The 27,990-nt window shown below is 34.6% G+C and overlaps 1 protein-coding gene across 1 annotated transcript; it reads right to left on the bottom strand.

Annotated features, from left to right (window-relative positions):
• Positions 1-870: 870 nt before the first annotated feature.
• Positions 871-27,698, bottom strand: SMC5 (structural maintenance of chromosomes 5). The gene is made up of 20 exons (XM_090114873.1): positions 27,508-27,698; positions 27,290-27,431; positions 26,817-27,005; positions 25,921-26,141; positions 24,670-24,916; positions 24,034-24,241; positions 22,755-22,902; positions 22,269-22,410; positions 21,519-21,721; positions 20,377-20,540; positions 19,288-19,417; positions 9,994-10,129; positions 9,465-9,671; positions 9,066-9,149; positions 8,680-8,901; positions 8,038-8,147; positions 7,535-7,652; positions 5,440-5,603; positions 2,001-2,118; positions 871-1,489 (listed from the first exon to the last, which is right to left on the bottom strand). Exons 1-20 carry the CDS (start codon positions 27,576-27,578, stop codon positions 1,358-1,360), a joined length of 3,156 nt encoding a protein of 1,051 aa, XP_089970999.1. The 5' UTR covers positions 27,579-27,698; the 3' UTR covers positions 871-1,357.
• Positions 27,699-27,990: the final 292 nt, after the last annotated feature.

The raw sequence follows: 27,990 nt of genomic DNA, 5'->3' as shown, positions 1-27,990 counted from the left end.
TAATTTTAGTGCATAATATTTTTATTTTATGGCGGCATTATTACCAAAAATATAAAAATGAAACATCTTAAGCTTATAAATCAAAAACAGTATTGTTTAGTTTAATATAATGAAAAATAAAATAAAATAACACAAAAATATAATACCTACGCAATTCGTGTAACATGAAATGGATCGTTGAAAAATCATAGAGTTGGAAAATCATATAATCGGCGCCCATCTTGTGATCGTTTGTCAATCGAGTCAATCGTCTGTACGAGTACGTCAGCCTTGTATACAAGTTGCATTTTTATATTGATACTTTACGTGGTATTCTGTTATTTTTACTAATTGTTATTGTTGACTTTTTGTTGCTGTTGTTTGCTAAGTTTCCTTAGTTAATTGTTGGCGAAATGCCGAAAAAACTAATTTTGGTACTTTATTCAAATCGATTTCATTTCCATATAGAATATTATCGATTATCGGAAACAATTGATACGATTTCAGTAACCGACATCTCTACACGTGTCAATAATCGATGTGTCACAGAAATCATCTTAGGTGGAAAGGACTATAATAGGGATGATGTTTTTCAAGATTACTGAAAATTAAACGCCTTAGGAGATAAAGGACCATTTTTAAAGCATGAACACCAACTCATATTAATGAGAAAAATCTATAGAAATGAATGTTAATATTAAAAAGCATGAAATTTGTTGAAGTGAAACTTCTTTATCGGGGTTGGAAAAAAATTTAGTGTAACATTTTTTTGTTACGCGCCATCTTTTTCTTATCCCTACTACGCGTGATTCGACGTATTTCTGTAAAGTTGCATATATGTTTTTTGAAAAATAAGGTCATAAAGAAGTTTCACTTCTTACGTGTGTACACGCACACATTTTTTATGTTAATGGAATGTTATGACTTCATGAATGTTTTCAAAGTGAATCGTGAAATTAAAGAAACTTATATTTTAAATTGTGCGTTCATATCGATAATGAGGTAAAAGTTTTTATTTTAAAGACGAACTTATAAACATAATTACTACTAATTACTACTGCTATACTAGAAAATAAAAATCATGGCACAAAAATGTAAAACCCTAAAAATTTTCAAATATCTACGCATTTTTAAGTGTTCGATCATCTTTATTGTAGATTAGAGCTTTAACGGCGCCAATTAATGAAACGCCTAGGCTATTCATTAAAAGACTGATTCAACAATTTCACTGTGACATCTATATCATACCGCTAGGTAATTATTGTGTAATGATAGATCAACATTAGACAGGTGACCTAGTTATTATTGTGACCTAATTATTATTAGCGCAGCAATGCAAGTAAAACTGCGGGGCACGGCTAGTTATTATATATATTAATTAGGTCTGTTTGTACGCTCGTGCGTTTTCCAAATGCTTCTGATACTTCCATTGTCTGTAGTTCATTATCCGCTGGCCATTCATTATTGTGTGTATCATTATTTTTTCGTCGTACTCCAGTTTTGATAGTAGCTGTAAAAAAGTGTAAAAAATATTATTAAAATTGTAGAATAAAAAAAATCTAACTTATTTTAATATATATAAATCTCGTGTCACTATGTTTGTCCTCAATGGACTCCTAAACCACTTAACCGATTATAATAAAATTCGCACACCATGTGCAGTTCGATCCAACTTGAGAGATAGGATAGTTTAAACATGGGTAACACGGGCGAAGCCGGGGCGGACCGCTAGTATACTCATATAATACGACTGAGAGAGTATAATTTTGGGACATTTTGGGTAGCTTCAAAAAATGTCATAGAGAAAGATAGAAAAAAGAGCAAGAGAGCAATCATTTTAAAGTATTTTATATTCTCTATTTCGGATTATGAGTCATAAGTATACCAGCATACATAAGTACTTTTTTCGTCTCTCATAATTCGACATCGAGTTTCCAAGTCAAAAAAAAATGCACTCAAAGAATTTTATTTTAAGTTACTGAAAATAGTTTTTTTTTAAGTTCTTGATACAAAATACTCACTTTAGGCGTCAACAAGAAGTACTGCGAGTTTTCCTGCTGCGTGGTCACCTTAACCAAAAGCTGGAACATTTTCCGTTCGTTTATCGCGTCCATGCCTTGGTTGATTTCATCGACACATCTGAAATAATATATTTATTATTTATATAAACCATTGATGTATAAACAAAAACATTCACAATCGTACATTCGAAGGCCCGAAAATGCACCTTATATCGTTGCAATAAAGTTCAAAGTCTATCATCGTCATTGCTCATTACAAAACTCTACCCTATACACTCGAAAGTAGAGTTTTGCTTCGGACAGTTTTTGAACGTGATTGTGAGTAGTGTTGTTTCATGAAGGTCATTCGTTCGTCACACAAATTAAAAAAAAAAGCGTTCGCCACCACACAAGTATCCCCGTACCCGTGAGTGTGACACGTTCCCATAAGCATCCACACGCGTTTACACGTTCCTATACGCATCCACACGTGTTCACACGTTCCCATACGCATCTACACGTTCTCAAACGCATCCATACGTGTTCACACGTTCCCATACGCATCCACACGTGTTCACACGTTCCAATACGCATCTACACGTTCTCAAACGCATCCACACGTGTTCACACGTTCCCATACGCATCCACACGTGCTCAAACGCATCCACACGTTCCCATACGCATCCACACGTGTTCACACGTTCCCATACGCATCTACACGTTCTCAAACGCATCCACACGTGTTCACACGTTCCCATACGCATCCACACGCGTTCACACGTTCCCATACGCATCAACACGTTCTCAAACGCATCCACTCGTGTTCACACGTTCCCATACGCATCTACACGTTCTCAAACGCATCCATACGTGTTCACACGTTCCCATACGCATCTACACGTTCTCAAACGTATCCACACGTGTTCACACGTTCCCATACGCATCCACACGCGTTCACACGGTCCCATACGCATCAACACGTTCTCAAACGCATCCACACGTGTTCACACGTTCCCATACGCATCTACACGTTCTCAAACGCATCCATACGTGTTCACACGTTCCCATACGCATCTGCACGTTCTCAAACGTATCCACACGTGTTCACACGTTCCCATACGCATCCACTCGCGTTCACACGTTCCCATACGCATCTACACGTTCTCAAACGCATCCATACGTGTTCACACGTTTCCATACGCATCCACACGTGTTCACACGTTCCCATACGCATCCACACGTGTTCACACGTTCCCATACGCATCTACACGTTCTCAAACGCACCCACACGTGTTCACACGTTCCCATACGCATCTACACGTTCTCAAACGCATCCCCACGTGTTCACACGTTCCCATACGCATCCACACATGTTCACACGTTCCCATACGCATCCACACGTGTTCACACGTTCCCATACGCATCTACACGTTCTCAAACGCATCCACACGTGTTCACACGTTCCCATACGCATCCGCACGTGTTCACACGTTCCCATACGCATCCACACGTGTTCACACGTTCCCATGCGCATCCACACGCGTTCACACGTTCTCATACGCATCCACACGTGTTCACACGTTCCCATACGCATCTACACGTTCTCAAACGCATCCACAAGTGTTCACACGTTCCCATACGAATCCACACGTGTTCACACGTTCCCATACGCATCTACACGTTCTCAAACGCATCCACACGTGTTCACACGTTCCCATACGCATCTACACGTTCTCAAACGCATCTACACGTGTTCACACGTTCCCATACGCATCTACACGTTCTCAAACGCATTCACACGTGTTCACACGTTCCCATACGCATCCACACGTGTTCACACGTTCCCATACGCATCTACACGTTCTCAAACGCATCCATACGTGTTCACACGTTCCCATACGCATCCACACGTGTTCACACGTTCCAATACGCATCTACACGTTCTCAAACGCATCCACACGTGTTCACACGTTCCCATACGCATCCACACGTGCTCAAACGCATCCACACGTTCCCATACGCATCCACACGTGTTCACACGTTCCCATACCCATCTACACGTTCTCAAACGCATCCACACGTGTTCACACGTTCCCATACGCATCCACACGTGTTCACACGTTCCCATACGCATCTACACGTTCTCAAACGTATCCACACGTGTTCACACGTTCCCATACGCATCCACACGCGTTCACACGTTCCCATACGCATCAACACGTTCTCAAACGCATCCACTCGTGTTCACACGTTCCCATACGCATCTACACGTTCTCAAACGCATCCATACGTGTTCACACGTTCCCATACGCATCTACACGTTCTCAAACGTATCCACACGTGTTCACACGTTCCCATACGCATCCACACGCGTTCACACGGTCCCATACGCATCAACACGTTCTCAAACGCATCCACACGTGTTCACACGTTCCCATACGCATCTACACGTTCTCAAACGCATCCATACGTGTTCACACGTTCCCATACGCATCTGCACGTTCTCAAACGTATCCACACGTGTTCACACGTTCCCATACGCATCCACTCGCGTTCACACGTTCCCATACGCATCTACACGTTCTCAAACGCATCCATACGTGTTCACACGTTTCCATACGCATCCACACGTGTTCACACGTTCCCATACGCATCCACACGTGTTCACACGTTCCCATACGCATCTACACGTTCTCAAACGCACCCACACGTGTTCACACGTTCCCATACGCATCTACACGTTCTCAAACGCATCCCCACGTGTTCACACGTTCCCATACGCATCCACACATGTTCACACACGCATCCACACGTGTTCACACGTTCCCATACGCATCTACACGTTCTCAAACGCATCCACACGTGTTCACACGTTCCCATACGCATCCGCACGTGTTCACACGTTCCCATACGCATCCACACGTGTTCACACGTTCCCATGCGCATCCACACGCGTTCACACGTTCTCATACGCATCCACACGTGTTCACACGTTCCCATACGCATCTACACGTTCTCAAACGCATCCACACGTGTTCACACGTTCCCATACGAATCCACACGTGTTCACACGTTCCCATACGCATCTACACGTTCTCAAACGCATTCACACGTGTTCACACGTTCCCATACGCATCTACACGTTCTCAAACGCATCTACACGTGTTCACACGTTCCCATACGCATCTACACGTTCTCAAACGCATCCACACGTGTTCACACGTTCCCATACGCATCCACACGTGTTCACACGTTCCCATACGCATCTACACGTTCTCAAACGCATCCACACGTGTCCCCTTAGTGCCTTTTCACACGACACCGCGGCGGCAGCGTTTTTGGTCACCGCGGCTTATAGACTCGCCGTCGCCGCCGCGGCGTCGTATGTAAGGCTCCATATAAATATAAGGCAGACTATCGCTGCCGCTGCCGCTACGGCATAATGTGTAAGAGGCCTCACCGGAAGGGCACGCTGGTCGCGGCTCGCGCCTGCAGCGCCAGCAGGTAGAGCGCGGTGCACAGCGCCCGCTCGCCGCCCGACTGCGCGTGACGAGTGAGCTGCTGCAGCTGCTCGTCCGCGCGGAAACGGACGAATATCCCGACGCCGTACTTGTCGTAGTCCTCCTGGAATTGGGGACCGATCGATTTATAACAAGCTAGAGCGGGTTTAATAAATATTCCTCTTGAACGACACCTAAAAAACACCGCACCAAAATCCGTTGCGTGGTTTCAGACTTAAGCATATATAGGGACAGAGACGACTTTTGACGTTTTACCCAATTGGAATTCTTTGGAATTCTTTGCCACTACCTATTAGACAAGCTAAAAATATATCTTCATTTAAAAACCTTTTGCGACGACATTTTCTCACTACTGCTTTCAACTCGGCACATTAACTATGTATTTACATATTATTATCTATACACAGATATGTATATGTATGTATTTATACAATTTTTTATTTGTTTTTTGTAGTATGCATGTATTTAATAATATGTACCATGTATATAATTTATAGTTATATAAGTAAATTGTATATATTATTAATAAAAATGTAATTGTGTATATTCGAGTGTAGTATATTCATCTATATTTATCTTTATTTATATATCTACCTGTATATCTATTTTTTATTCTACCTACCATCGTAATTTCAGTAAGCTTGTTACCTTTTGCCCAGGTTGCCTGGAAGAGATCACTTCTAAGTGATAAGGCCGCCTAATAAACTATACTGTTTTTTGTTTTGTATATTAGCAATAAGTTTTCTATGTATAGTTTTATTGAAGAGTAAATAAATAAATAAATAAATAAATAAAAAAACCCGCACCAAAATCCATTGCGTGGTTTCAGACTCTTACATACATAGACAGACATGACTTTATTTTATACTAGCTGAGCCCCGCGGTTTCACCCGCTTCTGTAGGTCTTACCGTAATGATATTTAGCCTATAGCCTTCCTCGATAAATGGGCTATCTAACACCGAAAGAATTTTTCAAATCGGACCAGTAGTTCCTGAGATTAGCGCGTACAAACAAACAAGCAAACAAACTCTTCAGCTTTATAATATTAGTATAGATATATTACCTATGTAGTGATAGTGGCTGCAGACTGCAGCGTCATGCGTGTAGTACTAGTAAAAAAGTATTCAATGTGCTCATCGTCACCAATTTTTCTTTATATTTAAGCGCTACCTAACATAAGTCGTTGATATAAGCTAAAAACAAAATCGGCCCCAATATACTACCCTGAGGGACACCGAGGAATGTCGCAGTTTCTGCGCTGGAATGGTTACCTATCATTACCAAATTTGTTCGATTTTGTATAAATATATAAAAAAAATTAATTGAATCCCTCTTATTCCATTCCATTCTCGTATTTCCCAAAAACAGTAATTGTAACAATAAAATATACTTAGATATATACATAAATGTAGCACGCTGTCACTTTGTTTAAAACTTCCGTTCGATTACTAAACCGTAAAGTTCTAAATCAGACATATTCTCAAATAATAGAGATTATCAACATATAACAAGAATAAAAAGGTATCCAAAACAGATCCTTGCAGAACACCAATGTTAATCGAAGCGATGCAGGAACTTTTTGTACCCTAATCTGAAGGTATTGCTTGTAAGTTGTTAGATTCTGAGCGAAAACTTCAATTTTATTATAATTGACTTTCCCTAATAAAGTGGAATGTTCTACACAGTCAAATGCTTTAGAGAAGTACAAAGTCCATGATTTTTAGTGTTCAGTCGCAGTAGAGATGTCGCTTTTAATCTATACTAATATTATAAAGCTGAAGAGTTTGTTTGTTTGTTTGAACGCGCTAAACTCAAGAACTACTGGTCCGATTTGAAAAATTCTTTCAGTGTTAGATAGCCCACATTATCACGATAAGACTAACAGAAGCGGTGCCACGCGGGTGAAACCGCGGAGCGCAGCTAGTGATAAAGAAATATTAAAAAACGATTTAGCATTTTGAATAATATCATAACAAACAAGAAATCTTTCATTTTTATAATATTAGCATTAAAGTATATACTAGTTTACTTACATCAGAACCGGCTTTTTCCAATTTAATTTCACCAGCGCAACCCATTTTAGCGAACATGTCACCAAAACTCTTGTTTATATTACTTAATAGGACTTCTAGAGATGGCAGCCATTTTGCTCTGGAAAGAAATTCATAAATGAAAAATTTTAAGTAAATTTTTCAATTATTTGACTGATATTTTCAGCTAAACAAATATAGCATTTACACATACATTTTTTTAAACAAAACACAAACCTTAAAAATGAAATTTCAACAGCGATTAAAATACAGATTTAATACAGAAAATACAGATACAAATTAAAATACAGAAAATACAGATTGAATCGAATGAAAAATATTGTAAGGCATTATTTTAGTTATGAATAATACTTTTTTGAACACAGGTTGTAAATTTTTTTTTCCATCGAATTTATTTTAATAAATCGTTCGAGTATCGATCAAATTCAATTGCATATAATATTTCATACAAATAATAAATTATAATGAGTGTACAATGTACATACTTGAGTGAATTCATCTTGTCTTCAAGCCGCTTGTTCAAATCAGCTGAGTTGTTGACGTCCATTTTGAGCTTAGCTATCGTTCTTTCGCGTGCTTCGTATTCTTTTAAAACCTTGTAATATAAGAAATATTTTAAATACTTTTAATAATTTGTAATAAAAATAATTAAACAGAGGAATTATTCAAGTCAAGAAGTCCAAACTATGTATACAGATTTTTGCAAAGCGTTTGATTTATTAGACTATGAAACATTGCTCAGAAAGATATCTGAAATGGGTATATACGGGTTATTATATTAAGAATAGCATTGTTACTCCAAAATCTTACATAATTTGTTAACATTCATATGAAAATGTTCTAAGAAATTTTTGATTTCAATGGGAGTTCTCCAAGGATCTCACTTGGGGCCTATATGTTCTTTATTTTGTTTGTAAATGATCTAGATTACAGAATTCATTTTAACATAAAAATGTATACAGATTTACATGGGATCATATAATCATATTAAATGTTGGAAGAATACAGTGATCTCAAAAAAATAATTTGCAAAATGTCAAAGTGGTAAATAATCAGATTTTCACGGCATAATTATACCTTTTTGTCCTCATTAAAGATAAAAATATTAACATATAGATAATAAATACCTGTTCATCACCACCGTCCATACACTCGATTCTCGTCTGCAACTCGAAGCAATGTTCTTGCAATCGAGTGAGATCCGATGGTAAATCATCAAATTGTTGTTTGTATGGAAAATCCGCGTCTTGAGGTAGTTTATTGTTGCACGTCCTTTTTGCTTCTAGAAGTTTCTCTTTGGCGTTCGATTTTGCACGCGTTAGGAGGTTTTCGATGTTTTCTAGTGTGGCCTGAAATTTGTTATTATTATTTAGGTACACTAAAAATACATTTTCATATTAAGTAGGTAATAGTTACGGATTATTTTAATCAAATCGCACTAAACGTAAAAATAAATATATGTTGCATGAACTTAAGTTAACTATTGATAAAAATTTTAAAAGTAGAAACTTACTTGAACATTTCTTAGTTCGCTTCTCAATTCTCTTAATTGCGATTCCTGTTGCACAATTGCATTCCTGCTTATATCCAATTTCACCTATAAATTATATATTATTTGATTAAATATATTTTCCTTGAAAAACTGATAAAATAATCAAGTTTAATTTAATCACAAGAGTCCTGCTCGACCAGATTCAGGCCGCGTTACAAAAAAATTTGAAATAATATGCAATGTCTACCCAAATATTTAAAGATGAATTATGTAGTTGTAATCTTAATTCATTTTTAATTGCAATATTCTTGGCCACTTTACCTCTTTTCAAGAAAATTCACTACAAATTCAATTCAAAGACACACTGCTGCAAAACACCTTTAGTTTCCTCTTTACTATTACTATCTATATTACACTTACCGTCCACAATTCCCTATCTAACATCTTCCCTTGCAACTCCTTCAAACTCCCTCTCAACTCCTCTTGCGCTAAACACTGCTGTAAGACTATCTCCCTCTGTCTTCTCTTGGTTTTTTCTTTCTCTTGTTCTATATTGAGTGTAGGCTCGTTTTCTATATCTTGAATCTTTTTGTTTTGCAGACGAATTTGTGCACTTAACGTTCGTACCTGAAAAAAGCAGTAGTATAATTTCTAAAATAAAATTTGCAATAGCACTACAAAATAATCAAACTATACACTAGTTATATATATAGTAATATATATATTTGTAACTAGAAAATTTGAATCGATCGATTGATCTAAAAATATATCTATGTCAATTTTATCAAATTTAGTTCAGGTTCACCCGAAAAAGCGTAACACACACATACATATATTACAATTATACCTGGATCTTCTTTACCCTATCTAATAACGTTACGACGAATTGTTGTTTTATTGTATAATAGTTATTATTTCAATAATTTATTAACAAACATTTAATAAATACCTTCTCCACTCCTTCGTTGATCTTTTTCCTCTTTGTATTGAATTCGTTTAAACTAACTTCCAAGGCGGACAATTTGTTTTCTATCTCCTTCATTTTTAATCTGTGAGATTGTGACGTTTGTTCCAATCTTGACAATCTGAAATTAAATAAGGAACTTAGAAATTGTATTATTTATTACCAATTTAATGACGAAGGTGTAATTTTGCAGTACATATTTAACATAATCTTATATATAAAATTCTCGTGTCACAATGTTAGTCTCCATACTCCTCCGAAACGGGTGAACCAATTCTCATGAAATTTTCTGTGCATATCGGGTAAGTCTGAGAATCGGCCAACATCTATTTTTCATATGTACCACGGGCGAAGCCGGGGCGGACCGCTAGTCATTAATAAAATCATTGATACGTCAAAATAACAGAAAAAAAAGATACCAAAAATGCAAAAGAAAATTTTTAAAATCTCCTGATCACCGTGACATAAACACAAAAAATACCCTAAAAACTTAAGGTTGATGTTCCGACCGTCCCTCCATACATTTTTGATTACCTCTAAACACTTAACACAGACACTATTTCTTTAAAACTAATCATTTTATCACTTCTCTATAATGAAATGTGTGCGCGTTCGACCTTTTTAATCAATAATTTACAATATTTACTTAGAAAAACAACAGTAAAATACCGGAAAAATTTGACACTTCTACAGTAGTGTGCGTGACTTTTGCCAAGCGAAACACGACATAAAGCACGACATCTAGCGCATAGACTATATACTTATTACAGATCTAGCGCGTCAATGTCTAAACGAAAGGCGATGTTTAGACATTGACGCGCTAGATGTCGTGCATTCGCGTTCGTTATCTTATGCATAATGAGCATAATTCTAATAAATCAAAGTTCTGTGTAAAAATTGAGTAATTTCATTTCCAATCGTTCAAAGAAAATAACAATAAAATAAAATAAAACTAATGACCTTAGAAACTATGTTTTTTTTATTTATTACTCATTATTGTTCGTCCGTCGTAGGTCTGTAAACTGTATTGTACACTGAAGGTAAATGGTACTGTAGGTACTTTAGTTCGGCGTCGTCGCTCGTCGGCTTGATATAAAATTACATTCTTGATTTCATTGACACGCGCTATGATTTGCGCGCGGAATTTCTTGTGTTGTGAATTTATTTTTGTATGCTATGCATTTTAATTGATTCAAATTGCAATGTTTCTCTAGTATGCATTTGAGACTATATTGTAAATTGTAATAATTGATCGTGGGTATAGTAATTAATTATTCTAATAACGCAATTAGTAATATATGTATTTTCGGTGGGATTCAAAACAAAAAATTGGCCCGTGATTTTTATGAAATTTCACCACATTGCAAATCACATCAATCATAGTTCATACACATGTATGACGAAAGTGATTAGTATTGTGGCTAACATTGACTCATCAGTTCATCACTGAAACCAGTGATAAATCAGTACCTATATCATATTGTGTTTTAATATTTTTAAACAATGATATAAGTATACAATTATTATAAATCGGTAAACTATCAAAGTAATCACAAACTTGCAAACATTGGTAAAATGTCCAGTAGTTTATGAGCCTATTCATTACAATCAAACAAACAAACAAAGTTTTCCTCTTTATAATATTAGTGTAGACAAACACTATGAATACGATCACGAATGCAAATTCGGGGATTTTCTAATTATTGCTAAATAATAATTGAATTCGTTTTGAAATACTCTATAATTTTTAGTGTATAAATAGACATTTATAATGTGGTGCTCATTTTTTTTGTACTGCTAACGCTATTGTAGGTACCTATTTTCGTTGTTTTATTTCAAGTGAACACGGCCATACAATTTTGTCACGAGCCGCCTATGATTGTAGACCCTTTTGTTAGGCTCCTTCGTCGTCCGCGTCGGCTCGAAAGTTCTTGATTTCATTGTCACGCGCTATGATTTGCGCGCGGATTTTCTTGTGTTGTGAATTTATTTTTGTATTATTATTATTTTTTATTTATTTTTTTATTTTATTGATTCAAATAAAATATTTCACTAGTATGCATTTGAGACTATATTGTATTATGTATAATTTATCGTAGGTATAGTTATTCTTGCCGGGCGGTGGAACGGGGAATGTAATCCATCGTCCGGTGCGGTGAAGCGGCTTGAGACGTGTTCCGCTCATGCCGCCAACGGGAGGGAAGAGCAGGCAAACTACCTTTCCTGTTCTTGGCTTGCGCCTGGCCTGGAGATGGGCTGCCGCCGAGGGGGTCGCGGAAGAATTCCAACAAATACCCGCGGCCCCATCATTAAAGCGGCTCGACGGAACACAGTGGGGTTTTAGTCGGTAAGAATCCGACATAACCCACGGCTCCTTCCCCGGGGGCCGTGGGTATCTTTGGAAGATTTCCCCACTATAAAAAAAAAAAAAAAAAGGTATAGTTATTCTTATAACGCAGTTATATTTTCGGTGGGACAATTTGACCCGTGATTTTTCTGAAATATCACCACGTTGCAAATCACATCAATCATACACACGTATGACGAAAGTATAGTGGCTATAATTGACTCATCAGTTCATCACTGAAACCAGTGATAAATCAGTATATCATATTTTATTGTGTTTGAATATTTTTTAAACAACGATATATACAATATTATTATAAATCGGTAAACTACCAAAGTACTTCCGAATTTTCAGACAGACAAACAAGTAGGTAGTTTGAACACGCAGTTTTCTTATATTAGTAGCAAAAATCAAAACCATAATATTATGTTTACCTACTATATTTTACTAAAAGTCGAGTGCGTCGAAATCGTAAATAATAATATGTTTTTCACCTTCCTGGTTATTTTCCCATAGTAAATAGTGTTTTAGGTTTGTTGTTGTAGGTAGGAATAATAATAATTATTCTTACATGTTGGTTATGAAATGTATATTGAAATAATTTACTTTTACAAATCATTAGTGATATAAGTTTTGAGTGAAAATGCTTGGATCAGCATAATATTATATGGTACTTCAAATACATGTTTTGATAAAAAAAACAATAGTGTAATAAAATAAAACTGCGTTTTATTGTAATCAATGTTGACAATTTTAAATTCCAAAATTATTGATCAATAAAATAGTTTACACCAACAAATATAACTTTTATTTTTATAACAATCGTTCATAATATAAACCGTAGCAGGTGGCGTTTTGAAGTTCTGTCTACTCATACAGAAAAATGGAAAACTTGTTTTTTTTGTAAACAATTTATTACTCATGTTGTTTGGCAACTCGAAGCGTGGTCGTCCGTCGTAGGTACTTTTGTTCGGCGTCGCGTCGTCGTCCGCGTCGGCTTGATATAAAACATTCTTGATTTCATTGACACGCGCTATGATTTGCGCGCGGAATTTCTTGTGTTGTGAATTTATTTTTGTATGCTATGCATTTTAATTGAATCAAATTGCAATATTTCTCTAGTATGCATTTGAGACTATATTGTAATAATTGATCGTGGGTAGGTATAGTAATTAATTATTCTAATAACGCAATTATATTTTCGGTGGGATTCAAAACAAAAAATTGGCCCGTGATTTTTATGAAATTTCACCACATTGCAAATTATATATTATACAATTACAATTACAATTATTATAAATCGGTAAACTATCAAAGTAATTACAAACTTGCAAAATATGCTTTTCCGAATTTTCAGACAGACACACAATTTTATTAGTTTGTTTTAGCAAAGTAGGTACCTATACCTATACGCTTACGTCGCGCGTCGCGTCGTCGAAAACGGTGCGCCCAGAAACAAACATACCTAATTCAGTTACAATCCTTTTTTTGTTCCGTAATTTATTGTATTTATTCTAATACGATTTTTTTTATTCGTCGGCCAGTTCTACTAGGTATAAAAAGATAAAATTGAAATATAATTATTGTAGCGACAGCCATATTATGTTACTATGTTTTCGTAAATATGTTTTTCACCTTCCTGGTTATTTTCACATAATCTTATTCTTATATATAAAAATGAATCGCAAAATGTGTTGGTAAGCGCATAACTCGAGAACGGCTGAACCGATTTCGATCATTCTTTTTTTATTATATTCCTTGAAGTACGAGGATGGTTTTTATGTAGAGAAAACGTAAATATTATGTACCACGGGCGAAGCCGGGGCGGACCGCTAGTATATATATATAAATGAATCGCAAAATGTGTTAGTAAGCGCATAACTCGAGAACGGCTGAACCGATTTCGATAATTCTTTTTTTATTATATTCCTTGAAGTACGAGGATGGTTCTTATGTAGAGAAAACGTAAACATGTACCACGGGCGAAGCCGGGGCGGACCGCTAGTCTAATATAAAAATGAATCGCAAAATGTGTTGGTAAGCGCATAACTCGAGAACGGCTGAACCGATTTCGATAATTCTTTTTTTATTATATCCCTTGAAGTACGAGGATGGTTCTTATAGCTAGAGAGCTAGTTAGTTTAGTTTTAGTGCAGTGGCAGTGTAAATGTTGTTGTTGAGGTTATGTAAATTTAACACTTTAGTTAACTACCAAGATATAAAGAAATGAGGATAGGACACAATAACTATTGGTTGAGGTATTTATAAACTCATAATATACTTTTAAAAAAATCACGTTTTAATAAATTTCTAGAATTAAATTAGAACAGCTGATTCAAAATAGCCTAAAAAATCTTAATAATAATAATTACGCTTCACAGCAAGAAGAAATGTACCATATGTACCCGCACAAAGTCGATATTGTGTTGCCTACCGTTCGACTCAATGGCTAGGGTTGTAACTACCTTTAATAATTATTACCAAACTAATAAACCGAGTGATGCGAAATAACCATAATTCTTTTAGAGTTTGATAAAATGATCAGGCAGGTATTTTCTTTAATCCTCTGAATTCTCGGTTACTAAATTGTATCGTTGAAATTATTCTTAATCGCGTAAATTTAATAAATAATCATATGGAAAACACTTTTCATTTGTTTTTTTACTTTCACGCCCAACTACTATACAATAATTACGTTGTTTCGGTATTTTGACGAGAAAACGCAGGAAACATCCGTTGTATCATTTTAGATAGATTGTATATTTTGTATCTGTAGAATTGAAATCAAAGCTATGTATATGTTGTCTCCATTCTTTTCTTATCGGATTGTTGATCCCAATGCGAATGCGTCACTTAAATTTTATAAAAGACAATTAAGAACATCAAAAATAAAGTGATACGTAAATATTTCACAGTGCAATATATTATGTAATTAATAATAATTATATATTTATGAAAAAATAATTACATCAGATTTAATAATAGCAATTGTTTTGAATGTACATAATATGAATAAATGATTACATCATAATAGTAATAATCACAATTGTTTTATTTCCCATTTGTTGCAACCCTAGCATATTTTCATGTAGCAGCAGAAGTACCTACACTGGCGGCGCGGCGGCATCGTGCGACATCAAAGGCATTGCCTTACTAGGTAAGTTTATAATGACTCATTTCTTTTATTATATAATTTACGTTTTACTTTTACAGAATCCGATTCAATGGATTATGAAGACGAGTCACACAACGCCATACGATAGTGATGATGAATGAACATTTCAATAAATGCATGCGTGTTTTTTTATGTTGTTTTGTAATTGTTAATTGTTTCTTAAATAAAGAAATAAACTAAATATTTAAATGATGATTTGTTATTTGCAACACAACTTTATATTTGAGATTCTTTACAAATGTATATTTAGTTTTGTATCATCAAATTTATAAATTTTATTCCATAGTTTTCAAAATTAAATGTAAATGACCATAAAAACATTAATAAAGTAAATCATTGATGTAAGGTCAGGGAACGTAATACATATATACATCTGACCATGTAGAAGCTAAGTCTTGTTGACTGCTGAAGTCTGTAAAGTTTTGTTGTCTGCTGAAGTCTGTACGCAATGAAAATGTCTGCCGTTTCGAAAATAAGTTTTTAAGACCCTAATAAATAAAATATATGAATGGCAGATCTGGTCAAATACTTTCAAAATTGTATTTTTTTCAGCACTTTCATAAGTGTCTGCCAGAATGTTATCCGCGTGATAATGGTCTGCCATTGTTATTTTCCGATAGTAATAATAATCTATTTTCAAATATCAAAATGGCAGACGTGGTCAAATGGTTTCAAAGTTCGCCAAAAATTTCCACCTGTCTTACCTAAGCGCGCGCCCCGTCCACCACTCTGGGCTTAGTGACTCCTCATCTCATGTATAGTAGGTATAGGGGAATCAACACACAAAAATCCAGATCTGGTCAAATACATACAGGTAGCTTTGCGCTAGCTCTCTAGCTATTACTTCTTATGGAGAGAAAACGTAAACATGTACCACGGGCGAAGCCGGGGCGGACCGCTAGTAAATAATAAAATAATAAATAGTGTATTAGATTTGTTATTGTATCTTGTATACCTACGAATAATTATTCTTACGTCTTGTTGGGAAATGTTCAAATACCTACCTATTGAAATAATTTACTGTTACAAATCATTAGTGTTATTAGTTTTGAGTGAATAGGCATGGATCAGAAATTCAGAATATAATATGCTACTAACTACTCAAATACATACATGTTTACACAACAAACACCACTGACCTCTATAACTATAAGTTATAGAGGTCAGTGACCGTCAGTGACAAACACTATGGATACCTACGCTCGCGAATGCAAATTCGGTGATTTACTAATTATTGATACCTAGTCATTGAATTCGTTTTGAAATAGCCTGTACTTTGTAATTTTTAGTGTTATAGACATTTATAAAATGTGGTGCTCATTTTTTTTTTGTAATAAATTATCCTGCTACGCTATTGTATTTTCGTTGTTTTATTTCAAGTGAACACCCATACAATTTTGTCACGAGCCGCCTCTGGCCTCTGGGTGAAATCAACCAGTCAAATGATTTTTGTTCTAATTGTATTTTGGTAGTAGTTTGTTTAGAATTTACATTACCATTGTTTAATTTTTATTTTGTATTTGCAGTAAAATAAAAAGATGAAAAACTTCATTAGGTATATTGTACGACACCTCACTCTGAATCGCGCTAGCGAAATTTTTTCGTTACAGAGCACATATACAACTTTCGGACAATCTTCATTGAGGCCGGCCGGCAAATCGAGTATGTCGAGAAACTTCACTTATTCGATGGAGGTATTCTACCTTCCTTCCTCCACAGTTGTGGGACCCCGACGTGCATTGAACACGCAGCTTTCTGATACTAGTAGCTAAAATCAAAACCACAGATATGTCTGTGATCAAAACCATAATAATATTTTTACCTATTATTTTACTAAAAGTCGAGTGCATCGAAATCGTAAATATGTTTTTCACCTTCCTGGTTTTTTTTCCATAGTAAATAGTGTTTTTGATTTGTTGTTGTATGAATAATTATTCTTACTTGTTATGAAATGTATTTTGAAATAATTTACTTTTACAAATCATTAGTGATATTAGTTTTGAGTGAAAATGCTTGGATCAGCATAATATCATATTTGCTACTTCAAATACATGTTTTGATAAAAAAAAAAACAATAGTGTAATGTAGGTAATAAAATAAAACTGCGTTTTATTGTAGGTAATCAATTTTGACATTATTTATTTCCCAAAATTACAATAAAATAGTTTACGCCAACAAATATAACTTTTATTTTTATAACAATCCTACTTCCTACTAATGCGAAAGTTTGTGAGGATGTGTATGTGTGTGTTTCACGCAAATACTACTGAACCGATTACAATGAAATTTAGCACACATATAGAACGTAACTTGGACACATTGAATAGGTTTTATCCCGGAAACCCCACGGGAACGGGAACTATACGGGTTTTTTTTTGAAAATGCGGGCGGAAAGCTAATCGTTCATAATAATATAAACCGTAGCAGGTGGCGTTTTGAAGTTTTGTCTACCCATACAGAAAAATGAAAACCACAGGAGATTGCCCAAGTGACTATGGCACTTGGTATCGCAATCAAACTTATTGTGTCAAGATGAAATATAGCTCAATTTAAAGCTTGATGTTAGTACTTTTAGATATGATTAAAGTTTTTATGTAAATAAGCCGCAGTTCGCGACAATAAAAATAAAACAATAGTTTTATTCAACACTTCAAAAAACTACTTAATCGAGTTTAAACTAACGATGAACGTTAAGTTTTACATTTATTACATAGGTAATATTTTAATTTACAAGACAAATGTGAAAAGTAAATCGTAATTTAAACATTATTTCAAAATAACATCGAACAATGCGTCGAACACATTCATTTGACATTTCAAATAGAAACTATGACATATGACGTTTGCAAGAGAGATAGATATAGGTATGTGTCAAAACAAAACTTTTACTTTTATTTCTATTTATTCGGTATAATTACAACTTAATAGTGATAAATATGATCATTATAAATACAAATAGGAATTAACAATATCACGAACACGTGACACAACTAGTATTTTACCGATTCCATACGTAGTCAATAGTCATACATGTTTCAAAAGAAAAACTTTTACTTTTACTATTATTTCAATTTATCCGGTTTAATTAAGACTTAATATTGATACATATGGTCATTATAAATACAAATAGGAATTAACAATATAACGAATACGTGGCACAACTAAAATTTTACCGATACCACCCGTGGTCATTCTCCTTTGTGGGTCATTTGTAACAGGATGGCGGTTCTACAGCGAAAAAATAAAAATGATGGTCAGAACGCTGATACCGGATACCTTAAGATACTGTAATATAAAATATTACTAGATTAGATAAAATATTATAGGTAGTATCTTCACCGTGTGTGACGCGCTTTACATTCACGCCATCTAGAGTTAAATCTTTATCATTTTTGTATACGTCTGTGTGTGTAAACGACCCTGTATGCAATGACAGATGTTAAAATGCATAATTTTACCGAATTGGGTGGATTTTAAGGCAATCATATAACATATTTCAATAAAATATAATATTCAGTAACCGCCATGACTATTCCTAGGTTTGATGACTATTCCAATTACGCAAAAACTCAAATAAACTAGAAATGTAGAATTCAGCGCCATCTAGCGGGATATTGGCTGGGAACAGATCGTTGCAATCACCTTAAAACTGATCCCAAAAATCTACTGCTTACTAAAACAAACACATAAAACACAATAAAGATAAAAAAAATCACAAAAATCTGCCCCACACCACTAAAAAAATAAAAAAACTTACTGAGTATTAAAATTACTAATTTGCTCGACATCCACGGTATTAGCCAATAGCCTTGCGGGACGAATCTCAATAGTTGAACTCGATTTAGCGCCACTGTACGCTGACACTCGTACCGTGAACTTGTGGTTTTCTGAAAAAGTAAAGGAACATTTTTATTTTACTACTTTTTTTCGTCCCGTAAATTTGTGGATTTTGGCAATTTATTTTAGGGCTTAAGCGAACTTTTTTATATAAGTTTAAACCCATATATAAAATTACGAATAAACAATCGTAATTTTATACAAATAAGTTTTATTTATTGATAAGTAGTATTCGAGACCAGACGAGCGTGCTATGAAAAATGATTTTAAATTTATCTACGCATGTTGATAACATCTACTGTCATCGTATTTTCTTTCCTATTTTTCTTTTGCTATGAATAAGTAAATTATTATATTCATTGTGTATAATATTTATCTACAATATTTTTTTAAATTTTCGTTTATCTTCGTCTTATTCTTTGGTCACCCACCACCTTGAAATATATTTCCTTATGCAACACACATTATAGTAGCCTGGAAGAGATCGCTACTAGTGAAATGTTTATGTTGAAGTTTGTTCGAAGATTATTTTTTAAAGCAAAAAGAGGAGTGTGATGTACATAGCGATCAAACGCTATGTGTGTCTGTCTGTGGCATCGTTGGGTTGTTCGAATTAGATGCGGTTTTTTTGTTAGGCAGCATATTTTCCGGCGCTGGTTTTTTTTCTGTGTGTGCAATAAAGTATTAAAATATATAAATAAGAGACCGGTATAAAAGTGCGTGATGTGTGCGGGCACGTTGGCGCTGTTCCCGTACGTGTGTATAATGCACTAAAAGACACTTTCTGACTTGCACTTTAGACACTTTCCCCTAATTCACCCCGGTATAACCGTACGCGTGTATAATGCACTAAAAGACACTTTCTGACTCGCACTTTAGAAACTTTCCCATATTATCGCAACTTCGACTTTTATTACGAATTTTAGACACTTTAGTAGGTTAGGTAGGTAGGAGGTTTTGTAGTTTTTTTGATGTTATCACTATATTTTTGAGCTTTTATCTCACACACCGGTATAAAAGTGCGTGATGTGCGCGGGCACGTTGGCGCTGTTCCCGTAGGTGTGCGCGTCGCCGAGCGGCACGCGGTGCAGGCGGTAGTGCGCGCACAGGTAGCGCAGGATGGGCTCCGGGGCCACCACTGTGTCCGACAGGTACGTGTAGAAGCCCAGGTAGCTGGGGATGGAGATTATTCATTAGAGAAACAACATAAAACACCAAAATAATGAAATAACTGAGAAAATACAGAAAAAATAAGCTAAAATAATCGAACTGTAGAACTAGAGACATAACTGACAAAACTAAACTTAAAGATGCAAAAGTAAGACAAATAACCACAATAAACATCATATTCATGTTTGCAAGCATAAAACCTAGTTATGTGCATGCATGTGACTATTTTATGTCAGTTCGTATGTACGTGCGTGTAACTTTATTATATCAGTTCATGTGTGCATGCGTGTGGCGATATTATATCAGTTCGTATGTACATGCGTGTGGCGATATTATATCAGTTCGCATGTACGTGCGTGTGGCGATATTATATCAGTTCATGTGTGCATGCGTGTGGCGATATTATATCAGTTCATGTGTGTATGCGTGTGGCGATATTATATCAGTTCATGTGTGTATGCGTGTGGCGATATTATATCAGTTCATGTGTGTATGCGTGTGGCGATATTATATCAGTTCATGTGTGTATGCGTGTGGCGATATTATATCAGTTCATGTGTGTATGCGTGTGGCGATATTATATCAGTTCGTATGTACATGCGTGTGGCGATATTATATCAGTTCATGTGTGTATGCGTGTGACTTTATTATATCAGTGTATGTATGCGTACGTGTGACTTTATTATATCAGTTCATGTGTGTATGCGTGTGACGATATTATATCAGTTCATGTGTGTATGCGTGTGGCGATATTATATCAGTTCGTATGTGTGTGCGTGTGACTTTATTACTTATATCAGTGTATGTGTGCGTACGTGTGACTTTATTATATCAGTTCATGTGTGTATGCGTGTGGCGATATTATATCAGTTCGTATGTGTGTGCGTGTGACTTTATTATATCAGTTCATGTGTGCATGCGTTTGGCGATATTTTGCAAGTAAATTTGTATCAATATCTAATTAATTAAGAAAATACTCACCTCAGCTGCGATATATCCTGCCGCTGCATATTAAAACTATCCGGCGGGCTACACACAGCGTTCACCCGTTTCAAGCCAATTTCTCGAACTTTCTTTAAAAACAAGTTCATATCGCGACTGGATTTGAACGTGAAAGCAACTAAATCTCGAGCGGCGACTGTCGCTTCTAGGTAACGCGCGAACTTCGGGTCGGTGAAGTTTATCTGAAATTTTATATAGAAATCATTAGTAATATTATAAATGAGAAAGTGTATTTGTATTTTTTTAAAAGGCAGTTCAGTACCGTGTTTTTACTGTGTTGAAAAATTATAAAGATAAGTATAATTCGCTTGTTAGGGAACTGATTTCAGTTGATTTTTCTTTAAAACATTGTCAGATTTTATACGCAATTTATATAATTTATTCATTATTGAATAGTGTACATCAAGTGTGAATGGAGAGATTTACTGGCAAAATGATATGTTACTTGTTATTGTTACTCGGTTATGCAAATTGCAAATATATATATTTTTTTTAATTCAATATTTTCTTAGTTTTAGTCCTTAGAAATATGTTAAAATTGAATTAGAAAAATATTATAATTTACATATTCATTAATCTTAAATGTGTACAAGTTACTTTTTTTTAAATATTATTTCCACTATTTCAGTTTGAACCCCATATAAAATTGTGTAAATGGCGTACAATATATTTTATATATTTTATTATTATTATTTTTTTATTGTATGTTATGTTTTATAAAACACATACCTCCATCATCATAGGTTCGTAAACATCGTGTTCGAACATATTCTTATTTTCTCTTAACCACATTACTGCATTGTATGCGTCTTCACTATACGAGCGTAGCACTTCTAGCCTCTTTAGATCTACGTCTTCTAAATTACGTATTCTGTGAAGTAAAATAAATAAAAAAGGAAAAATTATAAAGAAAATGCCATGCCAATGCTAAAAATGCCATCCCAAGACAAGAATTTGTCACAACATAATGATTTTACAACTATTTCAAATAGAAGTGAGAACAATTTTGTAAAAATATTATATAAAAATAATTTCGTTTTTTACACTTTTTTACTTAAAATGTATTTAAAAGTATATTAAAAAAAACTTTTGCTTTGCGAAAACAACAACTAATGAAGATCAAAATACAGTTGAATAATAATATAATACATAGGAGAAATAGCTGTAGTAAAAAGTTTTATTCTTGATAACTATCTTTGTAATTAAAAATCTCACTTATTTTGATACAGCCGTATTTGAGGTGTAACATTATTCTCCAAATCATACTGCACTTCTAATTTCTGTTTCTTTAAAGTATCAATAGCCGCATTCGTTTTCGATATCGGCTTGTGGAGTTCGGCCAATTCCATTTTTACTCTACTCTCTGGAAACAAAAAAGTTTTTTCATTTAATACATACAGTTTAGGGCCGATTTTTCAATCCTTGGTTAAAATTTATCCTTCCAATAAAGTATTACACGAACATATTAAAATGTCACCTATAAACTGTCAAATACGGACAATTAGAATACATTTTTGAAATGGTAGTTTAATATGTTATTCAATGAATAAGTTTTAAACATAGATTGAAAAATCAGCCCTTAATTAAGTGTTTCAGTATGTAGAATAGTCTACAAGTAGATTTGTATCGTAAGCCTTATTAATATAAAAGTGTATAACAGCACCATATATTATAATATCCTATATCAAAAGAATAAAATCTTATGATCTTATTGATCACACACAAAAAATATCACTTAATAAAACAAGGTAAGTGAACACATAATATGTACACAGAAATAATAATTACATATAGGTACAAAACAGCCTCTAACTATAATAGCTGTAAAAAAGGATTTTGTTCAAATTATGGAGAGGTCTCACAAAGATATAGGGCTAAATTGAATTGGTAAAAGAATATAACTATTCCAGTATAAACACATTATTTCACATTCATTTAAATAACTACATTTCCTACTAAATTTTTAAGCTATTGCATAGCTTCTATCGCGGGCCTTGAGCGCGGGGACCGAATCCAGAAATTCCGTAACGAAAAAACCTCACGCTCCCCACTCCGACGGACACGGAGGTGTGGCTTGAAGGCATAGCATGCAATAGCTTTACCGCGACAGTCCCCGAGTGACACACGTCTTTTTTTTGTATTGCTTAAAAAAATGTACTTAGTTGTATTTATAAGGAAGAACGCTGGCTCTTAAGTCACAGAGTTCCTCCAGTTTAAGAGTCAGCATACATATTTTTGTAAAGTTAATGTTTTTAGCAAAATAAAGATTTTATTAAGCTATGGCATAGCTTCTATCGCGGGCCTTGAGCGCGGGGACCGAATCCAGAAATTCCGTAACGAAAAAACCTCACGCTCCCCACGGGGACGGGCGCAGAGGTGTGGCTTGAAGGCATAGCATGCAATAGCTTTACCGCGGCAGTCCCCGAGTGCCAAACGTCTTTTTTTATTTTTTTATTTACTATTTGTAAAGCTAATTAATTTAAAATTCACTCACCATCACCAACCGTCTCTACTAATCTTTCCTTATCAGTAACCAGTTTTTCCAACTTAGTTTTAGCCTCTAATAGCTCCTGTTTTTTATTCTGATGTCGTTCCAATTTCTCTTGGAATGCAGTGTCTAAATCTTTCAACGTGTATTCTTGTGATCGTACTGTGTTTAACGTTTCTTTTACTTTATCTTTTAGTGAGTGCAGTTCTCTACCCTGAAAGAGTAAAATTTATGAGCATTTAAAAAGTTAGTTTCTGTTATAGTGGGTTTAGCACATGGCTTTGCTTAGTCAATGAAAATTATCTTTATGTTATGACAAACTTATCTAACATATAGAATATCATGTATATAAAGGTCAAGCCTCCTTCTTTTATGCATCATGTAAGATAGTTGAAAATGTCTTACTTTGTAATCTTTATATATAAAAGTGAAACCCGTTTTCCTTGGTCACGACATCACGCGTGAACAGGTGGACCGATTTCGATAATTCTTTTTTATATTATATTCCTTTAAGTACGAGGATGGTTCTTAAGTAGAGAAAACGTAAATATGTACCACGGGCAAGGCCGGGGCGGACCGCTAGTGTTTTTATACATATGCAATTTATGCAGTAAATAATATTCTTACGAAAAAAATACTTACAGCATTCAACTTTTGTTGTTCCATTTTACTTATCCCACTTTTGGCTTTTTCCAACACCTTTTCAAGTGGCTCCATCTTACTTTTATGTGACGTAACTAATTTAACTGCTTCCTTCTTATCGTTTGTATATTCGACTACTTTTTCTCTTAGTTCTTGATATTCTATCCATAGTTTTTTCTTTTCGCAAATTTCAATTTCGTGTTCTATTTCTTTACGTTGATTCATTGTATCTATTATAACTTTAAGTCTAAAATAGGTGATAGGAATAGTAATTAAATGTTTATAAAAGAAAAGTTAACACATACATACATAAAAGTTTTCGTTAATAAATATACTTCATTGCCTATAATGGAGCCAGTAGTTATGAACCTTTTTTTTAATGTAGAAAATAATGTTCAAATCGTAATATTTTAATTTTTCATTTTTCATTCGATTGTAAAGCAAAATGCAAAAAACATAATTAATAAAGAATGTATCAACAATATACTATATTAATATGGTAAAATCAAAATAATACATAAATAAATATAAATAAATGGTAAATTGTGCAGATCATGTTTTCCTCATAACGCCTATGTATATTACCACTCATGCAAATAAATTAATTTCATATCATTATGTACTTACTATAACAAATTTTGTAGATAATCCACAAAACAAAAACATAAAGCTGAAGAGTTTGTTTGTTTGAACGCGCTAATCTCAGCAACTACTGTACCAATTTGAAAATTTCTTTCGATTTTAGATAGCCCATTTATCGAAGAAGGCTATAGGCTATATATCATCACGCTAAGACCAACAGGAGCGGAGCAATGCAGGTGAAACCGCGAGACACAGCTAGTTATAATATAAACATCAATATTTACCTTTCATTTAACCTAGTCTGGAGCCACGGATGAAACCGCAAAGCGCAGCTAGTAATTTAATAAAATAACATTTACCGTTCATTCAACCTTGTCTGCTCTTGAAGCATCTGTGCGTTATTCTCTAGTGTAGTATTCAAACAACGTTGTTAATTTCTCGTGCTTATTAGTTCATCAAGTTGCGTCACACTATCCTGACCACCGATAGCCCATTTATCGAAGAAGGCTATAGGCTATATTATATCATCACGCTAAGACCAAAAAGCGGAGCCACGGGTAAAACCGCGGGACGCAGCTAGTTATAATATAAACATCAATATTTACCTTTCAGTGTAGCCACAGGTGAAACCGCAAAGCGCAGCTAGTAATTTAATAAAATAACATTTACCGTTCATTCAACCTAGTTTGCTCTTGAAGCATCTGTGCGTTATTCTCTAGTGTAGTATTCAAACAACGTTGTTCATTTCTCGTGCTTATCAGTTCATCGAGTTGCGTCACACTATCCTGTCCACCGACTGCTGATAAAGTACTTCGGAGTAACTGTTGAGGATCCATTTTGGAGAAATCCTGAACGCGATCTTGTGGTAGAAGTTGGCAGAGGTTGTCAACCTTTGGAAGAAGAATTAAAGAAATTGTGATGAAAACATGATAATAATAATATAATATTATAAAGAGGAAAGTTTTGTAATTATGTATGTATGTATGTATGTATGGTTTTCACGCATAAACTACTGGACTGATTTTGATGAAATTTGGCACAGACAATCTTTAGACCCTGAGAAAGAACATAGGCTACCTTTTATTGCGAAATATGTACCACGGGCGAAGCCGGGGCGGACCTCTAGTCTAATATATATAAATCTCGTGTCACAATGTTTGTCCTCAATGGACTCCTAAACCACTTAACTGATTATAATAAAATTCGCACACCGCAGTTCGATCCAACTTGAGAGATAGGATAGTTTGAACATGTAGGTACCACGGGCGAAGCCGGGGCGGACCGCTAGTGATACATATTCTCTGATACAAACATCTGCACTTTATGTAATTTTGAAGAATTAAATGCTTTTTGCAATATGTTCAAATACTCTTGGACAAGTAGATAAAAAGCGGGATATTATAAAAGATAAAATGTTTTTGTTAAATAATCAGCTGTACCATATTTTTAAAACTATCATTTCTCTTAAATTAGATCTGAATTGAATACTGCAAGAGAAAATGTAAATTAACAAACGCTACCAAAGCCAAGTGTTAAGTCAATAATTTATCTTATTGTTCACATACCTGTATATTAAAAGACGCAATTAATTCCTGAACTTGCTTCTCTCTAACCGTTTTATGGTCTATATACCACATGGATAGTTCTTTAAGATTGAAACTTCTAGTGATGATTACATTCCTCTGCCCAGGTTTCTGATATAGCTCTAATTCTATACTTGCTTGCTCACAACCACATCTTACATATTCAGATATCTGTGAATGTAATAATTGTATGAAAACATTAAGTTTGAACATTTATGCAATTACTAGCTTTCTGCCCACGGCTTCGCCCGCGTTTTCAAAGAAAAACCCGCATAGTTCCCTTTCCCGTGGTATTTCCGGGATAAAACCTATCATAATACCTATGTGTTAAAAGTTATCCTCAGTCCTCTATATGTGTACTAAATTTTATTGTAATCGTTTTAGTTTATAAACTGTGTATGGTCAGCTTTTTAAATTATTACTTTAAAGAAATACTGTTTAACCTAGAAACAAACCTTTTTAGCTCTTCCGATAACACTGGTTTTTCCACATAAACCCAAAATTATAGCGCAAACAAAAGTTGACTTTCCCGTACCATTTGGACCTATTATAACGTTCAAAGAAGGACCAGGGTATAACTCAACTTCCTTATATGTTCTGAAATAAATTTATTTTAAGAACAATTAGAAAATCATAATAACAACCATGATCCGGCTACATAACATTCACATACAAAAAGTTTTCAAGCGCTATTCTGTAGATACTGCCCGGCTTATATCCATTCGTGTTCACTACTTTAGACATTTTTGTAAATGTTAAATAAATTCTTAACACAATCTCTCATATAAATAATATTTAAATTTTTTTCCGCCTAAATGTAAAACGATTTCATGTTTAAAATAGACAATGAGTCAATGAACATATTTCGCGCACTATGACATTGACGTTTGTAATCTTGCCAGTTTATTATCAGATACATATAGAAAATTAATTTTATCTTTGTAAATGTTTTCATGTTGTTGATGTTAATGATGATAGGCCAAAAAAGGCAGGCTATTTCAGTTGATCAATAATTGAAACACAGAATTGAAAGCTCTAATTGAAATTTTACATTAATTATTAATTATATAAATATGTAAAACAGTGGGCCAATTCGATTTTAAATCACAGCACTTTATGAGAATTATACGAATATAACAACAAATATAACCCTTTA

Source organism: Colias eurytheme, chromosome 22, assembly GCF_061535395.1.
Source record: "Colias eurytheme isolate Ceu_HAF_F1 chromosome 22, ilColEury1 Martin Lab GWU primary, whole genome shotgun sequence".
Taxonomy (NCBI): domain Eukaryota; kingdom Metazoa; phylum Arthropoda; class Insecta; order Lepidoptera; family Pieridae; genus Colias; species Colias eurytheme.
The sequence above is the reverse complement of the archived record's forward strand: the minus strand, read 5'-3'. Positions and strand labels throughout refer to the sequence as shown.

Bases quoted from the DNA above. Each gene is read 5' to 3' on its own strand.
- SMC5 (XM_090114873.1), bottom strand. From the start codon at position 27,578: ATGTCTAAAGTAGTGAACACGAATGGATATAAGCCGGGCAGTATCTAC. The intron at 8,148-8,679 runs GTATTTATTATC...TTATATTACAAG, and splicing joins TGGACGGTGGTGATGAACAG to GTTTTAAAAGAATACGAAGC. The intron at 2,119-5,439 runs GTGAGGCCTCTT...ATATTATTTCAG, and splicing joins GCGACCAGCGTGCCCTTCCG to ATGTGTCGATGAAATCAACC.